The sequence below is a fragment of the Tetrao urogallus genome (assembly GCF_951394365.1).
Source record: "Tetrao urogallus genome assembly, chromosome: 1".
NCBI lineage: Eukaryota > Metazoa > Chordata > Aves > Galliformes > Phasianidae > Tetrao > Tetrao urogallus.
Genome location: NC_136813.1, coordinates 181,818,821 through 181,838,101, shown reverse-complemented (window position 1 = coordinate 181,838,101; position 19,281 = coordinate 181,818,821). Strand labels below are relative to the sequence as shown.

General features: G+C 39.9%; 1 protein-coding gene across 6 annotated transcripts in view; it reads right to left on the bottom strand.

Moving 5' to 3' along the window:
• Positions 1–13,012: 13,012 nt before the first annotated feature.
• The window catches only part of PHTF2 (putative homeodomain transcription factor 2), a gene marked incomplete at both ends in the record, with an annotated part of 44,980 nt that continues 38,711 nt past the window's right edge, over positions 13,013–19,281 (bottom strand). For 5 of the 6 annotated variants that reach the window (XM_079549146.1, XM_079549148.1, XM_079549147.1 and 2 more), the window contains 4 exons: positions 13,013–13,033; positions 13,774–13,899; positions 16,850–16,945; positions 18,529–18,684. In XM_079549146.1, coding sequence (XP_079405272.1) covers positions 13,013–13,033; positions 13,774–13,899; positions 16,850–16,945; positions 18,529–18,684 — 399 coding nt within the window. The remainder of the gene's footprint in view (positions 13,034–13,773; positions 13,900–16,849; positions 16,946–18,528; positions 18,685–19,281) is intronic. The other variant, XM_079549150.1, reaches the window with a different exon arrangement.

Here is a 19,281-nt window from a genome sequence, read left to right as displayed (position 1 = left end):
TTTTTTTCTCCCTGAATTGCCTTTATGGATTTCTGTTGTTGTTTTAAAAGAATTTGGGATACTTTAAAAATCTCAGCCTGAGTCTGTCAAGGAAGTAGGAGTATGTCCTCCTGGACTGTAGAGGAAATCCATGTCTGGGTACTCTGTTCTTCCATCAAGGACTGAGGCAGAAGCAGAAAGCCTTTCTGCATCATTATATGTGTGTTATGATTGATGAGGAGGAGAAAATGAAGAAGAATTTTGCTGTCCAAATGGGAAACGTGTGCACACATACACACATGAACATTCAGACAAACACATCCATAAACCACACAAAGTGCCTTGCTCATCCAGACCTTTGCCATAAGACCTCTATGGGCCTAAAGATCTCTCACATTGGAGTAATTTTTGACTTTCTATCATGAAAATAGACATTTGACATTATAATGCATTTTAATACTTGGCTAACCAATTTTTTCAGCTGTGTATGTGAAATGATCATTCGGTTCTCAAGGAATTAAAAGACAACCCTCATAAAAGCAACAAAGTGAGAGCTTAGTGAGTGCCATCTACATCATGCCTGAATGCCAAGGTACTGTGTAACATCCTGAGTATTCTAAAGGATGCTTAAGGTATGATAAAGAGACAAAGCGATTAGAACTTACCCCACTGCACAGCACGTCAGCATTGGTAGAAGGGTATGGTCATGATATGCTGAGCAATGCAGCTGAATTATGTCCATCCTGGAATTAACCTATCCAGGACTTTTTGTCTCACAAGAAAAAGGGAGGTGACAGCACAACCAAGCAAAGTCTGCAGATACGACATACTTATATCTTTCAGGCTGACATTCAGTTCCTGCCTAATAGGGTAATTTTCAATTTCTTACATAGGAGATACATTAACAGGCTGTGTTTGTAGCATACAGATTTTTGAGAATGGGAATTCAGGAGTTATTTTTTTCATAATCACTTTTGCGAGGAACAGTTTTTATTTCCTTCTGATATTTCCACTGTGGAAGAAAAAAGAGACACCTTTGAATTAAACTAATGCCAGTTGTCTATTACCGGATGGCACAAAGAGAGACAGACATTAAGGACTAACAATATTCTGTAACTAGCATGACCTTAAACTACAGAAGGTTAATAAATCACTTCAGATGTAAATTTCCGTCTGCTCTCACCTTGAGTTCTGAATGCCTTCAATCAGGTGGCATAACGGAATCTGACGATCAAAGGCTGCAACAGCTGGAGGAGCGAGCCTACAAGCTGGGGAGATGGCTGGGGCTGGAAGATTGAGCTTTTTGACAAAAAAGGCTTTGGAAATTCACTCCCTCAGGAGCCTGTAAAACCTAACCAAGGGACAGAAGAGGTTTCAATATTTAACAAAAGACGGAAAGGCTTGTAAAGCCCAGCATGGGTGGGGGCTTCAGTGGTTCTGGTTGGACACACAGAGACACCATGGAGATGGGAAGGGGGGAAGAGGCTTCGGGGAACATCACAAGATCACCACCCAGGTTCACACCCATGTGTGGGGCGAGCTGTGACCAGCAGGGCTGTTCCATAATGCTGCTACCCGGTAGGAGAAGAGCTGATGGCAGCAGTGCTCACAGACGTGCATCGTGCTCTATGGTCTCTTCCCAGCAGGGTGCAAGCCACCTGAAGTAGTCTTGATTTTCCTCAGCTTAGTGATTTCTTAGTGATTTCTTACAAAGCATGCTCATTTCAGGGAAGTAAACTAGGGGTTAGCTTGTCTCTCCATGTTTAGGAAAATTCTAGAGGGGCAAAAATATTTTGATTGTATCTTTACAAGAATAAGTTTTATAAAGCTCAAAATCATATAAATCAGAGCAAATTCCCTATGAAATAAAAAAATAAAGAATAAAACTGGCTCAGTTGAAATCAAACATAAATCTGTGGTTTTGGGCTCATGGAGGTGATGCAGCAGTGGTCCCTGTCCCCATACCAATCACAGCCTGGCCACTCTGCAGCCCTATCACAGAATCACAGAGTCATTCCAGATGGAAAAGACCTCTAAGATCACCGTGTCCATCAAACCATCCCCAGCTTGTCCTCTAAACCATGTTCGTCAGTGCCAGTCCACACATTTCTTTAACACTTCCACAGATGGTGACTCCACCACCACCCTGGGCAGCCTGTGCCAGTGCCTCACCATTCTTTCTGAGAAGAAATTGTTCCCAAAGTCCAGCCTGTATCACTGTGAACACAGAGAACCAGAAGCAGAGCTGCCAGCCTGTTTTCCTGCTGCTTGTCACTCAGCTTGGATAGCACCAAGGACAGTTTAGCCACGGTTTTATGTACTATTTCCTACTTTATATATAACACAAAGCATCCTAAACGCACACATAGGTCTATAGCTGCATGCAGGTACATACATTTAAGCCAATTTCTCGCAGAGGTGACGACAAACTGCAGCACTTCAGCAGAGCTGTGCCTTCAAAACGCAGCTTTCAGTCCCCACCTGCAGGCAGGACGGGGCAGAGCGCTCAGCGCCCAGCTCCTGGAGCCCAGCACCCAGCGCCTGCTCATGGGATCCTGCCGGAGCCGTGCCTTGGTCACTCACCAGCCAGAGCTTTCGAGGCCCTGGTGCTGCAATTTGCCTATTTTTCTGTGCTACAGGGGTGTCAGGCTGGGGTTAAAAGCACAAAATTGATACATGCATATATGTGTATTTCGGCAAAAAGACAGAACGCAATCATTTTGTAAGTGGGGAAAAACGATTGAGTGCAAAGCACTCCTGATCTCATGTCAGACAGAAATTTTATTCTAACTAGAAAAAAGGCAACTAGTCAAACAGCAGAGATGTACCCACTGTACAAGCAAAATCGGACCACTTCCCCATTTTCCAGAGCACCAATGGGATATACGCAGGAAATTTGGGGACAGGGTGCAGCACCCCGTTGCTCCTTCAAACTTGGGCACCCACCAAGCCCCTGTCTGCACCAAAGATTTTGGCTTCCTGGTAAATTGCTGCACAGACCCAAAGGCAGTGAAATCATAAAGGTACATTCTCTTCAACAGAGGAAGCTCCAGGACTTTGAGGCTTTGATTGAAGTTCACCTTCAGCCCTCCCACATGCGAGAGGGTTCCAGCAATAGCCAAGCCCCCTCCCTCGCCCACTGACGGCAGTCTGCTCATCGGCGCAGGGTTACTTGGAGTTGTCAAAAATCATTTCAAATCCCATCAGCAGCAGCAGTCTGGGAAGGAGAACATTAACCCCCACATCTAGCTAGCTGCGAGCTGCAGTTCCACTAGTTCTGAATGAAAATCACTCTGCAATAAGTTTGTCTTCCTATTTTTGTTGTGGCGCAGACCTTTAATTAATACATTTTCACAGCTGAAATAATGAGTTTTGTCTATTGTATCTGTCTGATAATTTATCTTCTAAGAGAAACGAGATTTTTTTTTTTTATTTCATTTACAGTATCTGCATAGATAAATAATAATAAACACAAACCCAATCCGTTTCCATCACCCCAGCAGAACAGGATTAATTTACTGTAACAAAAGCGGATGGGAGCATCAGAAGCACTCAAAATATGCTCGCTGTGACTAACATCATGAATATGAAAAGCTATCTTCACTGATTCCAAGCTGCAGATGGATCTTGGCAGAAAGGAAGCTAAAGGAAACGAATGTAATAGCTGCATAATATGTAAAGATGACACGGAGAGGAAAGTCTAGACAATGTGAGATGATTGCCATGTTTTCCTGTTTGGAATGAAAAACTCAACTTTTGATTGTTCTGAGCTTGATCTGCCGAATGCTCATCACTCTTCCAACCCATATGGGCAAGTGCTCTGCCATATGTTTTAGAATGTGGTGTAAGTACCTGGAGATACACTACTGCTGAAAATAAGAAAAAGGAAAAAGGAAAAAGAAAAAGAAAAAGAAAAACAGAAGCAAAAGAGAAAGAGAAAGAGAAAAAGGAAAAGGAAAAGGAAAAGGAAAAGGAAAAGGAAAAGGAAAAGGAAAAGGAAAAGGAAAAGGAAAAGAAAAAGAGAAAAATCACATGAAGTGCTGCCTACAGCAGAGGTGCACTAACAAGAAGGTGGAGCCTCCCAGGGTCTTTAAGATGAACACCTCCTTTACCACATCTTCCCCTCTCAGTGCTCATTGCCTTCTTCCTGCCCTCTTGCCTTCCCGCTCCAGGCTGCCCCACTGCATCGTGCAGAACGAAGACCCCTAGGCAGACACCTTTCTCCCTTCCCACTGCTTGAGAAACATGGGAGGAAAACCCATGCATGAGGACACGTGCTTCGTTCTCCTCCACGCACCTCCTGCTGCTCTCCTTCCTCACATCTCCATGACCCATCTCTCTGTCTCCCAGCTGCGCTCCCTTTCCCTCATGCCCCCAGTTCATTCCCATAGGAACAGGACACTGGTCTGTCATAAAGCCAACATTTGCTGCAAGACATGAAGGGAGCAGTCAGCTGATGGCTAGCGAGGAGTAGCGTGAGGAATCTCAAAACTTCTGAATACATTGAAAAAATCCTTATGTTACTGAGCAGAGCATCCAAACAACTTATGCAACCCCATCTCTGTTATTTTTATCTGATACAGTGTTCACCTGCATGGTTGTCAAACCTCAGCACATCCTGGTTGTGTGCACCTGAATGCAGCCTGTCTCTGATCTTTGAACATGATAGTACTGAAGCTGGTTATTACTACCTGCAAAATCATACCTGCTGCAATTTTGGGACACTAAGAGCATTTGCTTCTAGTCCAACATCCAGTAATTTACTACTGCTAAATCTTTCTAGCGTCTTAAGCCAACAAAAATTAACACTTAACGTGTTCAGAAATGCACTGTAAAGAATAAATGATGCTCCAAGATTGTAATTCAGTACGTACTGCCCATAACTGAGCACTTGCATCCTGCAGTGTGGTGTCTGGGCTTATGCTCACAACTGCATCCCGAGGTGTCTGGAAACAATTTCTCCACCAATACCTGAATTAGATAAGGAGCATTGCAGGGAGTTGGCAGTACTGCTTATTGATCTCAGTCACTTTTTATCTCTTGCTTTACTTTGTATTCTGAGACAATGAAAACCTTCACAGTTTGAAAACACGAGTCTGTGTATGGAAGGAAATCTGAAATAGGCACGTAGCACCAAATTTTGGATATCCTGCTGAGTAAGGAACAGAAACTGGTTTTCAAAATAGAGGTTCAGTTATTACCTACATGAAGCATTTGGTTACTACAGAACAAAAATCAGTGGAGAATGTCACTTAAAAAAATATGTTACAAAGTAGAAATTCTGTGCTTTTAGAAACTACTTTGTCAATGACTATTTGAGGCATCCAGGATTGAAAACCAGTGTTTGGGAGAATTATTGCTGCTAAGTTGTTGTTCTGGCTGTAAAAACTTTCAGACTTTTAGTGCAGAACATCACAACTTCCCCTCACTTCTTTCATCCTACTTTTCTCTAAGTAGGAAAATCTACAGATTTCATGATGCCTGCCCTGTGACCCCTCCCTGACCTTGGCTCCAACTCATGGAGAAAGTGTGCATAAAAATGACCCCTGCACAGAGACAGCTGTGCAGTGCTTTACGCCCGTACTGTAGGCTGACATGGCTATAATGTCACTGAGTTCCTTCACATTGCCAGGCATGGAAAATTCAGTGTAACACTACAGAAATTCCACAGGGGACTTTGAATCATAGAATCATTAAGGTCACCTAGTCCAATCACCAACCCATCCCCACCATGCTCACTAACTCATGTCCCTCAGTGCCACCTCATCTCCACGTTTCTTGAATACCTCAGGGACAGACTCCACCACCTCCCCAGGCAGCCTGTGCCAGTGTCTCACCATTCTTTATGAGAAGAAAATGTTCCTAACATCCAACCTGAACCTCCCCTGGTGCAACTTCAAGCTATTTCCTCTCACCCTGTCACTGTGACCTGGAAGCAGAGGCTGACCCTCGCCTCACCACAACCTCCTTTCAGGCAGTTGTAGAGAGCTCTAAGATCTCCTCTGAGCCTCCTTTCTCCAGGCTGAACCATCCCAGCTCCCTCAGCTGCTCCCTATATGACTTGTGCTCCATACTTCTTTCTCACTAAAGTACAAGGAATTTTACATTCCCAGCAATATCACAATCACTGTCCTGACTGTTCAATCTCTTTCATTTTTTTGTACTGCAGTGACAGCCATTGGTTTTGTAAAGCTGGGCTGGGATCTTGCTAAACAGAAGTCACAGCAGGTTCAGACTACAGGATCAGAAGGGAAGATCTCAGTGTACCACCACCTATGAGCTCCAGGTGTTAATTCCTTATCAGCAGTACTAATCTCAATAGGCATTAACCTTACCTTTAGTGAAAATAGATTTTTTATTTTTTTTAAATTATTTTTTACAACTGGATCTGGAGTTTTACAGTGTTATTTTAAAGCACCAATGATTACTTTGCATTTTATGTCAAGATAGATCACTTGCTCAGTTAAGAAAATTTGAAAGAAACAAAATATAAAGGTGGTGGCAAAATCTATTTTGCTGGTCCCAGAAGTTCAACCCTTAGCACTATATTATTGGGCCAAGACAAAGGATGTTTGGAGGGATCTCGTGCTCCTGAACAGACAGGAATGTCTCTGATTAGCAGGTATTCGATAGGCTTAGAAAATTAGTACTCCTTCAGCAAGTCACAGCCACAAGTGAAGCATCTGTTGCTTCCTCCAAGTTATAATAATCATTCTGCAATTATCCTTTGCATGCTTCAAATTTCTAATTTTCTATTTTTATCCAGGAAGGCAGGATTTGTGGCACTACTGGAATGCAGCATGCAGACGTGCATGGCAAAGAAGAATAGGACATAACAGTGGTCTTTTACTGCTTTGCCACCTCAAGGCCAACATTTTTGCTTGTCCATACTATTTGCACTCACCGTATTAATTCCACTCTGCACACAATGAGAATTAGTCCCATTTCAGTAGCTTGGCTCCAATCTGTTCCAAGGTCAGTGCCTGTGACCACTGTTGCGTGAAGCTCCACGATGCACTGTCTGCAGCCAAAAAGGCCGCTTCGGGCTGCATCTCCTCAGCTGGAATGGTGCAGATGCTCGTGGTGTGAACAGCACCGAAACAAACCATGCTAAGAGAAAACTACAACTGTGTTGAAATAGCAGACTGAGCACAGCAGCAAACACTATGCAGCTGCACTCAGTTGCACTCGGGGGAGGGTGACACTGCTGAAGCCAGCTCCATGAGCAGCAAAACAAGGCACAGACATGGTAACAGCCTGTTACCAGCACGGAACTCAAGCACCAGCCTGTGGTGTCACAGTGGGACTGCTTCTCCCACCCATGATGAACATGATGTCAGATGAACAAATGGCTCCCAGATACACTTAGAAGAATAACTTCACAGTATGGGTTTACAAATGACTGGAACCAGAAGCCTTGCTGGATTATTTTTGCATTATTGTTATCTGCCCAGCAAAGGCCAGCTAGTGAGAGGCTTGCGAGGAGAATTTGTGACTCGGCTGCAAAACTGCAGCCTGAAGATAAGGCAGGAGAGGTGCTGGGAAAGTCTCATCTCTGTCACCTCTACTCCTTTAGAGGTAGGTAACCAGATTCCAGATGCTAGGGGAACACACCACAGTCCTTCCTGCACAAACTGTGAGGGTGTGTTTCTGGGCAGGTTGTAGACCTTTGTAACATTGCATTTTCACCCTCATTTACATCCACATGCTATTCTAGCATTGTATGTGGCTGTTCACAGTGCTGTCACCCACCTACCTGGTTGCACACCCAGGCTAAACAGCGAGCTGCATGGAGATGGGCAGCTCACCAAAGGCAGTACTCAGCTCAGGTTGAATACTTCTTGAGCATCAGTGTGTGATGCAGAACTTGTATGTGAAATCTTCATTTATAGGAGTAAGGAAAAGGGGAAAAAGAAAAAAGAAAAAAAAAAAGAAAAAACAAAAGGTTGTTTTCAATTTTTGTGGTTGCTGAATCAATTACACACCTGTGGAAACCAAAGGCTGCACTACTGAACAAAACGTAAAGGTAGGATTAATCTGCCTTTATTTAGGCATCTCAAAGTTTCACTTCTGAATCCAAATTACCCACGTAATTTCCTTTACACGCAAGAGGGAATGACCCCAGAGGATCACTAGAACTGACATCAGGGATCAACTGTATGAATTCCATTCTGAAGGTAAGTGTTCTTGCTGAATGCAAAGGGAGCCTTGGATCAATTCAACATCCCTGGAACTCAAGTCAATGAGTCCAACAGAGAACATTCTTTACCTGGGAGCCCAGTCACGGGTGTGCTGAGAGGGACATGCGGAGCTGTTGGATGGTGACTTCCTTAATGGGAAATCTCCTACCCCTGACTGTTGTACTCAGCCTTGGTCCCCATTAGAACTACTGCTGAAATGGTTTAATGAAAGACCAGCACAGTCCTTGACGTGACTAACGAAAATGGTTCATTCCCCACACGTAACATCCTCACTGCTTCACCGCCAAGCCACCACTGAAGTTCCATTTGTTTAGCTGTATTTTCCAATTAGCCAAGTAATTCAACTCCCATCCATTCATGGGTATGGGATAGTGCAAAAGCAAAATATGCTTTTTTTAATTCACAATATTTAATTCACAAGCATACGCCAAGAGACTTGAGTTTGGGTTGTGGCATTGCCAGGAGGCAGCCACCTAATCCCTGACAAAATTCATTAACAATAAGATTATGCACAGCAGGCAGGAGCTGTTTGCAAATAACTGCTAAACTAAGGCCCTGGGCAGCCCGTTCCGTGCCCACCACCGCCCTCTGGTGCAGACCCCTTCCCTAACCCCTCCCCTGACGCAGCTCCATGCCGTTCCCTCGGGCCCTGTCGCTGTCACACAGAACAGAGCTCAGCGCTGCCCCTGAGAGGAGCTGCAGCCGCCATGAGGCTCAGCCTTCCCACCTTCATGTCCCTCCTTTGGATGCTAATAGCTTTATGCCCCCCTGGTGTTGTGGCACCCACACTGCACCCAGTGCAGGAGTGAGGCTGCACAGCACAGAGCAGAGCAGGACAAGCCCAGCCCTCCGCTCGCCCGCTGGCAGTGCTGGGCTGCTGCACCGCAGGGTACGGTTGACCTCGGCTGCTTCCTCAGACTCAACTTGCTGACAGCCAGATCCCTTTTCTGCTTTGCAGAACACAGCTCTTTCCTCATGTTCATATGGAACTTTCTGTATTCCAGTTAGTGCCCATTGCTCCTTCTGTCACTGAGCACCACTGAAAATAACTTGGTCCCATCCACTCAACTCCCACCCTTCAGATATTTATATAAACATTAAGGAGATCCCCCTCAGCCTTCTCCATGTTGAGCAGTTCCAGGTCTCTCAATCTTCCCTCATACAGGAGATGCTCCAGGCCCCCAGTCATCTTTGCGGCCTTCTGATGAACTCTAAGAGATCCCTGAATATATATATATATATATATAAATGATATAAATAATACATATTTTTAAATTATTATTACTATTTTTTTTTTAAACAGAGGAGCAAAAGATAGGTCACAGTACTCCAGATGTGGCCTCACCAGGGCAGAGCAGAGGGGCAGGATCACCTCCCTTGACCTGCTGCCCCTGCTCTTTTTAATGCACGCCAGGATCCCTTCTTGGCCACAAAGGCACACTGCTGGCTCATGGCCAGCCCGTTGTCCAGCAGGACTCACGTGTCCTTCTCTGCAGAGCTCCCCTCCAGCAGGCCGTCCCCTAGCCTGTTCTGATGCATGCAGTTACTCTTCCCCAGGCACAGGACTCTGCACTGACCCTTGCTGAAGTTCCTCTCCACCCAGCTCTCTAGGCCGCCATTCAGTGAGACCTGGCCAGCACGGCCTCCTGGTGTGTCAGCATCTCATGTCGCACTCCTGCCTGAACACTGATAGATGCTTGGATTCCACACAGAACTTTTTATTGAAGGAGACAGCTTTAAGGAAGTCAGAACTGATAAAAATAGAGCAGAACTTGAAATAAGCCAGTAAGCAGTGATGCATCAGTCATATTCTATCCTCTTCAAGTTCCACGAGCATTTTGGAAGGTACTAAGTAAACACGCATTATGTCTAAGATACTTCCTGGCAACATTTTTAACACACACTCAAGAACTCTGTCACATTAAGGTGCCATCCAGAGATGAATGTTTAAAAGAATGGCTCTCAGAAGATGTTACCTTCTTACTGTGTAACACTGCCCTTCATTACCCTCAAAAGAAAATTTTATTTGTAAACCACCTACATTTGGAGCAAATTTAGAAAGTGAGCAAACAAACACAAGAGCGTGGTGCAATCTGGTGCCGAATTCTCAGTGGCCAGGGAGATGCCACAAATGAAACATGTCCAAAGAATAAGCTTCTGGAAAGAAATATATATACATATATTATACTACATTAAACAGTCAAAATAGGGATTAAAATTAATCCCTTAAACAACTGTGAAATAGGGCTGACTCTGCTGCAGTATTTTTCAGATGGAAATGTTTATTTGGGATCTGCATCTCCAGTCCTATTAAAAAATTACTTTGTATAACTAACGTGTGGGAAAGCTTCTGCTCTTGCAATAAAGTTCAATTTTGACAGCCACCACTTGCCCTCCATGTGCAACATTTCCCTCCCAAATGTTTTAAATCAAACAGAATGCATATTCGTAAGCGCGGACTTAAATCAAAACAGAAGACTCAGAAATGTGCTGGGTATTACTAAAAGATACAGCTCGCTGCACTTTTTTTCTCCTTTTTCACCATCAACCATAGAAAGCTTTATTCCACGCCTGATCACACTCGCAGTTACAAAACACGTGGCAAAAGTAACCATTAGCATGCAAGATCTGCCATATTTCTACTTGCCTCCATTTTCATACTGGATTTTCATATTGAGGGATGCGATAAACCTCTCCCATTTTTGAGATAATGAATATATCTAATGGTAGCAAATAAAAGGTTTTTATTATTTTTAATTTCATTTCACACATACTTTACTTTTCCCAAGTAACCATTGTTAGTGCAACAATCCAGCACAGTGATAGTTGCTGAGGTATATGTGGTTAAACTAATTTCCCATTCAACCGAAACTGCAACACATTCCCACCTTCTTTTTTCCTTAAGGTACTGAAAGCAGTATATTCACTGTTCAAGATTTTTTTTTCAAATAATTCCATTCTAAATTGAAGAGTGGCTTTGAAATAGTGACAAGCTGTAAAAGCAACAGCCTCATCTTCTATCCCCTAGAGAACTCCAGCTGCGCTTTTTTCTTAAAACATATTTTGTGCAAAATTAAGTTCTGTGTAGCTCTGTACCATAATTTGGAAAAACCTGTATATAAAATGTACTTAATTTTTTAAAACAATCCCAGCATCAGACAACAGAAAAAGAAGAAACAGATCGGATGCAGCCGAAGTTTCCACATGAGAAACTAAAGATAGTATGTTCTTAAAGCTCCAGTAATACATTCTTTCAAAAGCCAGAATGCACTTTGGTCATTAATAAACATTAGTACAGAGGCAAATAAAATACAAAATGCTTGTTTGTGTTGCTTTATATATAAAAATAGTTTTATACCACAGAAGTTTAAGATGCATTACTGTAAATGCTTCAAGGTTCTGAAGATCAGCAAATATAGTGTAATGCCCCACCTCTTATAATTATTCATCATTTTTCAGCATGAAGCCATTATTTTAGAAACAAAAAGTACAAAAACACTTGAGCCTGGTGGCATTAATCCTCCTCACATAAGTTACCTGACAACATTTGCACTTCCAAATCAATTACATGAGGTGAACATTCACAATGAGTCAGTATGAGCGGGCCGTGTGAGAGGCAGTGTCAGAAGGAAGGGGAGAGGCTCACGCTCACTGGGAAAGCATGAGGGAATACCCCATGCTGGGGAGGCATAGGGCAAAGGAGATTAATCTGAAGAGACAAACATGAGAACGTGAGGCTTCATTCATTCTGTTGTCCACCAGAAAGACTCGTTTGCTATTTAGCTGTTCTTAAACTTCCATGTGGTATGAATGGCATATACTATAGTGTACATCAGGAGAGCATCTATCTTACACTCAGTCACTTATAGCATTCCTTCCACCAGTATGTCTTTTGCCTATTTAAATATTTAGCTTTAACATACAATATATACTGCTCCATCGTTCACCATAATATATTCCAATTAATATACATTTATATGTATATATATAAAGTTTCTCATTAAAAGTAACAATAAAAAGTGCAGATATTGAGCATGCACAGTCAGAGCTGCGCAGAACAGCCCAGTATTTCAAATAAATACAATATTTAATTTTTATCAAAATATTATACAGTATGGTAACCATTTACAATTATTGCTCTAATAAAAGTGTTAACAAAGAGCACTTGTTGACCTGTTATGTAATACCTTATTACTATCCCAGGATATTCAAACTGCAGCCTAAATCAGTTTCGATCCTGGAATTATTCAAAATATTAAAACTCCCACTTGTTTCTTATAGTAATATAAAATATTTCTGCTATCTGTCATACTGTATTGTCAGTACTTTACTTTTTATGTCCTCTTTATTGCAACCAAACATCTATTGATGTTCTCATGTTCCATCCTCATAAACGATCGGTGCAAATAAAAAATCCTAAGCCATGTTACCACACTTAACTCAAATGACTTCCATACAGCACTACCGCAACTAAAAACGTTCAACATTGGCTTCAGCTTTAACAACAAATACAGTAATATAGTGTATTCAGTTGCTAAGATTTCAAGTTGTCAGACACTCCGTTTTTGACCTTCCCAACTCTGATCCTTTCCAAATCTAAACAAATATTTTTGAAAATAAAAATGTCAACTAAAATGAAAATAAAATAGTGAGAAGATGAAATAAATACTAAGATTGCACAAGACAGTCAGATGTAAACACATCAGTTTTCCAAACAACATCCTTTAAGAGGTTGTAGCTTCTGAAATACAGATTCAGTGGCTGCTTTGAGGCAGTTCTGTCAATGAATGAGCTCTTCTATAACACTGTTATCTCATCTTCTTAGCATATTATCAAGATTTGATCTTCCAGAGCTGAAAAAGTTAGAAAAATGTTAAATAAGCAGTATTTCCAGTTCCGTTTCTATTTAGCAAAGTTGCAATACCGTGTCTGTTTCTTATCACGTGCTGCATGCAAAATTTAATACAAAAGATAAATTTTACATTCATTTACTTGTAATATAAAAAAGAGTAGATGTAAGCAAACTCAGTGGGTAATTGAAGGCTTTATGCTACAAGTTTATGGAAACCAAGGTGTCCCATACCCCGAATCTTTGAATAATTTCCAGAGTTTATAGAGTTCAAAGAGGTTTGGAAGGTATGACCTAATAAGACAGTTCTCAAGCCATAAAAGCAAGACTGTAATGTTAGACACAGTAATACTGCATCTACTGTAGTACTTCACTGCAATACAAGACAAAGATACAAAAACATTGAGGAACTCGAGAGAGAAATCAGAACTGGAATACAAGAAGTTAAATAAGATCTTCTACCTGGCCATGTAAGTGTCTCTTTATTCATGTCTAGGAATTCTTAGTGATTATGTGTCCTAAACAAAGTCAAAACACCACAAAACTGCAGAAAATTTTAAGAGGGTTCCTTTGACAACTGCGTTGCTATTCTTCTGATACTGCTTAAATTTCATGAGCACTTTCAAATAACAAATCTGCTCACTCACACAGATAAGAGTTAATTATTTTACAATATAAGATTCAACTATCGTAAGATTCTGAACGCCATAATAAAGAGAAAAAAAATGGCTGGGAAATAGTTACCTTTAGATTAAATCCAAGCAGGTCACTGATGACACCAGAGACAGCAGACAGGATGACAACTTGGGTGATATTATAAAGGAGTGGATTCATTGTAAGCCCATATAACCTAAACGGACTGTCCAGTTCCTAGTAACATGAAACAATTATATCATTTAAAAAGCAGAAATTATACAGTTTGGTTTTTGTTTTAAGTATCCAAAGGGGTATTTCCTCCACTTAAAACTGCTTATTCTCTTGCCACTATTTACTTTAAAACATCAACATATATTGAACTCTGAGAAATCAGTCATAATGTTTCAGTCATAATGAGCAGGCTACAAGAAATTCTGCCTTATGCAGCACGTTTTTAGAATCAGACTTTAGAGTCGGGGTACTTTATAAACTATCATTTATTTATAGACTGTCATGCTGTTAATGATGATGGCGTCTGAATAACCCTTCAAAAAATTAGAGGCTACCCATGTAGAACATCTGTCAGTTTGCTTGTGGAGCCAGGAAAGCAGAGAGCTACTTTGTCTGCCAGCTTTTTACAATTCCTCATAGTTTCCTAAAAATCATCTTCAGTGTTTAACTGAAGAAATAAATAGGTAGGCAAAAGGAAAGAAAGATATTCCACAGTGCCACAAGACTGCTTCACTGCTATGAAAAATGAACAATGTCTATTCTAATACAATTCCCTTTCTTCTCTATTAATTTAGAGAATAACTAGTAATGAACATAGATAGAAAATGAACATAAAGGATTAAAAAAGATACTAACGATCATTAAACTGCAAATGTTTTGCACTTTCATTAGAATGATCAAAACACTAGCCAAAATCAATCTGTAGTGAACTTGAACAAAGACCTTTCTGCACCAGTTTTGCAATTCTTAGTGAGTGATGAAAGTCATCCAAACTTTCCTGGCCTTGAAACACGTGAGAAAGAAGAAAATATGTTTTAAATATAAAAATGGATTACGTGAAGTATAACAACCATCAGCACTTTCAATTCTTAATCTTTCTCCTGCATTACATCCTGGGTCTGGAACAAGGTTTTATCACTCCTGTTTTAATAAAAAAGTATTTCACAGCTCTGAATCTTCCCCGAAACAAGGTAAAATGAGAATGAACAACCATTCCATTCAAATGCAATGTAGTACTAAATTTTGCTGCAAATACAAAAAAAGCAAGATTCCAAGGAGAGCAGCAGAGAATTTCTCTTTAAGGAAACACTTTCAGCTTGTGGGTTTCATCTCATCAACTTCGGGAGTAAAATAAAAAAAGTAAGCACAGTCAATATTATATAATTCATTATTATTATTAAATTGACAATAAAAGCTCTTAGCAATCCAGTCCACTTAAGTGCCGAACATGAAATAATTCTGTTGATCACTAACTACTAAGGATTCTATCTATTCTATTCCAAGGATATCTAATGCTCCCGTTTGGGAGATTTGGAAATCCCACCTCACTTTTGGGCACATTCTCATAGAAACTAAGGGGTGGTGTGGGATTTGTGTCATGAAATCCACCCCTCTGTTGGAAAGATCATGATGCTGTCACATTTCTGTAAAGAGTAAAACATGAAAAGTGGTTTGAAAACAGCGTGAATTGCAGGGAAAACTCTGGAGCGAATCAAACCAAGAATTCAGCATCCTGTCAACTACTTTTCACCCTGTTTTCTCACAGAACACCAACATTTCAGCTCATCAGATATCCAAATGTGATGCATTTTGTCTACTTGTCCAGGCTCCCCTTGAATCCACATAATCTTTCTGCATCCACAGCATTTTTGACAAAACACTTCCACAAGCCTCCTTTTTTCTGCTTGTTCCAAAAACAGCTCTTGAAAAACAGCTCTATGGTCCCTCACTACAGAGGTACCCTCAATATTTGATTCATCCAAGCACCCCATGACTCTGGTCCACAGCTCTCAACTCAGACAATTGCTTTGTCAATCCTGAGTCCCAGGCTACTCAGTCAGTTCTCACATGGGAAGTTGCATGTGCTTTTTTGAGACGAAGGAACCACCAACACTGTTGAAGCTGAGGTGGTGGGGAGTTAGCTGACTGGAGGAAACATTCCATCATTTCAGCTATTAGCTAACTACATGGGAATCAAAGGGGTAAGTGACTGGAGTTCAATGTGTGGAAGAACCAGGCAGCAAGGTCTTAAAGTAGCACTACATGCATAATAAGTAATAAAATTTAAAAAGAAAAAAATCTTAATGCTCTTGAATTATTTTGACTGCAGAGCAAAGGTACATGCACTGAACATTTTGCCTTAGATTTACTGAATGATAATCCAACCATTCACTCTGCTCTACATGTGGAATAAGCATCAACTGTGCTATATTCAAACATGGCAGGAGGTGTTTGTAGCACAGCTTTGAAAAGAATTTAAGGGGAAGGAAAGACCTTTATATTTGCAAATCATTTCTGAAGAACTGTTTCACATCACCTTCACATCTTTGACTAAATGAAAGAGTTGATGAAAGAGGTGAAATCAAAATGCAGATGTTACATTCCCTCTTAAACCAAGAATAAATGAATCAGTGGCAGTATTTTAAGATCTTCAGGGTAACAGCAGAATGCATGACAAGATCTGAATACTGAAAGTTGAAGCTAGACAAATTTAATTTAAAACTTGCACATAACAGAAGTGATTCTGTGACAGTAAGCAAAGACAACATTGAGTGTAACCAAGTTGTAGTTTGAAATGCTAATCAGTATCAAGTTTTAAAAAGAATTATTTTTGAGGAAGAATACAAATAATTTAGTAGCTTATTACTAGAAATAGATACCAAGTTTGAAAATCAAATTGCGTCATTTCATGAGGGTTCCTCATCCTGCACATCCTAAAGCACCTTCTCTCACTCTACATTAGAGAACAGAACTTACTGCATGTAATAATTATTTGTAATTCACAACAATAGCAACATAAGAGACTGAAGAAGTATGAACACATAGCATCACTGCGACAGTTATGAGCAGATTTAAACCAAAGGATACTGCAGAAATAACACAAATGATTCATTAAGTTGTCCATTCTGCTTCTAAGTTATAAATAATACAGTAAACCTATTTTAATTCCTACCTTCAATAACTTAGTGGCAAGTTTTAAAACGTTGTTCACTAGTGTCAGTTCCTCCTTCTTATTAGGCTTTTTCTCCATTTTCAAGTACAGATTTATCTGATTTAAACAGAACACAAGTATCAACATGTATGCAGAATCTAAAGGAATTCATTCGAAAGCATTTAATAATAAACTGAAGTGATTATTCAGTATACATGATAGAACAGCAATGACATTTCTGCAAGCACAGGATTTTCTTTGCTTTGTTCTTAGTTTTTAAGGACAAATACTGCCCCAGTTCTGTATGAAAAGACAATGTTTTGTGATACAACATTTGATACTATTACAGGAACAATTTTGAAGTTTAATGTCATCTACAAATCAGTCAAAAAACACCACCTATGCAATGTCTACATATTTTCTTTCCTTCTTTGATAATTGTTTGAGGTTTGCCAGTTCATTTTCAGATGTTATTCTTTAGTGTGCACACCTTATAGGCCTAACATTCCCAGAAATTCTTGCATCGACTGAAATGATAAAACATAATTCTGCTGAACTATAATTTCTTTCAAAGAGATTTGTGTCACTGAATACTTCATGAACACCTTCAGTGCAGAAAATCCTGCTACTGCCTTGAAAAATATGAAATATTATTGAATTAAACTCCTTTGCTGTAGAAGAACAGTGTATCAATCATTTCAATGCTTCTGGAATCCAGACTTCTTCAGAACACTGCTTCTGAGAAAGTTAGTTATGAATACTAGCTCTCCCTTGGAAATCCTGAAACTCCTGCTTTCATTCTCATTGGTCTGATATACATGCCAGACCTGGCAAAGTTCAGTGTTTTGCTTTTTATTTAATTGCAAAATAAAAAATTGGAAAAAAAAATCTGACTTTTCATTTCAGTATGACAGCCACTGACAATACATTAAAAATCAGCATTATGTTCAAGTAGTCCTTCAAATGACAAACTTCTACCAAGCTACAGCAGCAAAGTTGCAGAAAGGAAGCGTTGTTACAGGGGTTTGTTGTAGGGTGGTTAATGAAGTAAGGACCTCATCGTGTAAGCAAGAATAACTGAATATTATTGTGTCTCCCTGGCAAGTTCACTGTAAGCTTGTACAATTAAGTTAAAATCAAAATGATCACTAATACATTCCAAGGCAAATTAAGCTCCCAATCTATTTCCTTCCAAAGTAAGTTATGATTTTAGAGACAAAGGGATACCAGACCTTAAATATAAAAGAAAGGGTCTCATATTGAATTACATTTTCCTTTTTATTTCAGGGAAATGAATTATAATAGGATAAGCTAGATTCAAGTACAAAGCTAAGTGATAACACTTGTTAAACTTATTTATTTAAAGTTCAGGGAACTTAAGACTGTTGCTTTCAACTTCAGGTTTTGAACTGGCTAAAATGTTCAAGGCCTGACTCTCAGAAAGAGTGTAGTTTAAAAGCCTATGAAAGCAAAATAAAATCTAGAGTTTCTCTGTCTCTCATTTGCTTTGCTCTTTGCAGTTTTTTCAGTATCTACAGAAATAGAACTTCAAGTTGTAAGGATCTGGAATAACTTGTTTCACTACACCACAATTAACTATTACATTCAAACCATTTTAAGTCAGCTAGAATGCATGCCTAAGAGCTAACAGACAAATGATTTATTTAGACAGAAAAACGTACATCTGCACAAATTCTCACCTGCTCAGTAAGTAATATTGAGGTATTGCTGTATTTTTTACTGGTTTCAGATCCAAGAGTAACAAATCTCAATAGGAAAAGTGTTAGTGAAATGCACCAAATTACTAGTTCCCAATTGTAGTGACAATCAAGGAAGATCTCATGCATGTGAAGCAGCTGTAAGCAAAAGGGAAAAATTAAAATTGAGTCCAGATTAATATTTATACTGCAATATAAGAAAAGAGTTATGTATCTTCCCAACACCAAAAAATAATTTCCCAATAATAAGTATGAGGGTTGTTTTCAGGTATCAAATATCTTTAATCATAATTTAAAATCAAAATTCTTTAAATGAAATTAGAACTGAGAAAAGGTTGAAAAGTGAAAAAGTTGAAGGAAAGTGAATTCAAAGCCTCAATCAGAATTTAAACATTTTTTTCATATTTCTAAAGTAACAGAAAAATGTATTACATTCCATGATGATTTTACACTCTATTTTGCGATTTCAAAGACACCATGTGGGATGAAAACCAAAACATGCCTTCAAGTATACTGAATTACATAGAAAATTTGATTGAAGTAGCATGATTGCTGAATTACATTCTTATTAATGTATTTATAGCTCACTACTGTGAAAACACATTCGCATGAACTAGGGAAGGAAGTGGAAAGTACAACCAGAAGTCATTCAGAAGCTTAACTGTACGCTGAAACAGAAGGTGGAGCACAGACTTCTTACTAACAAGAAATCTGATTTAAGCATAGATGTGCTTT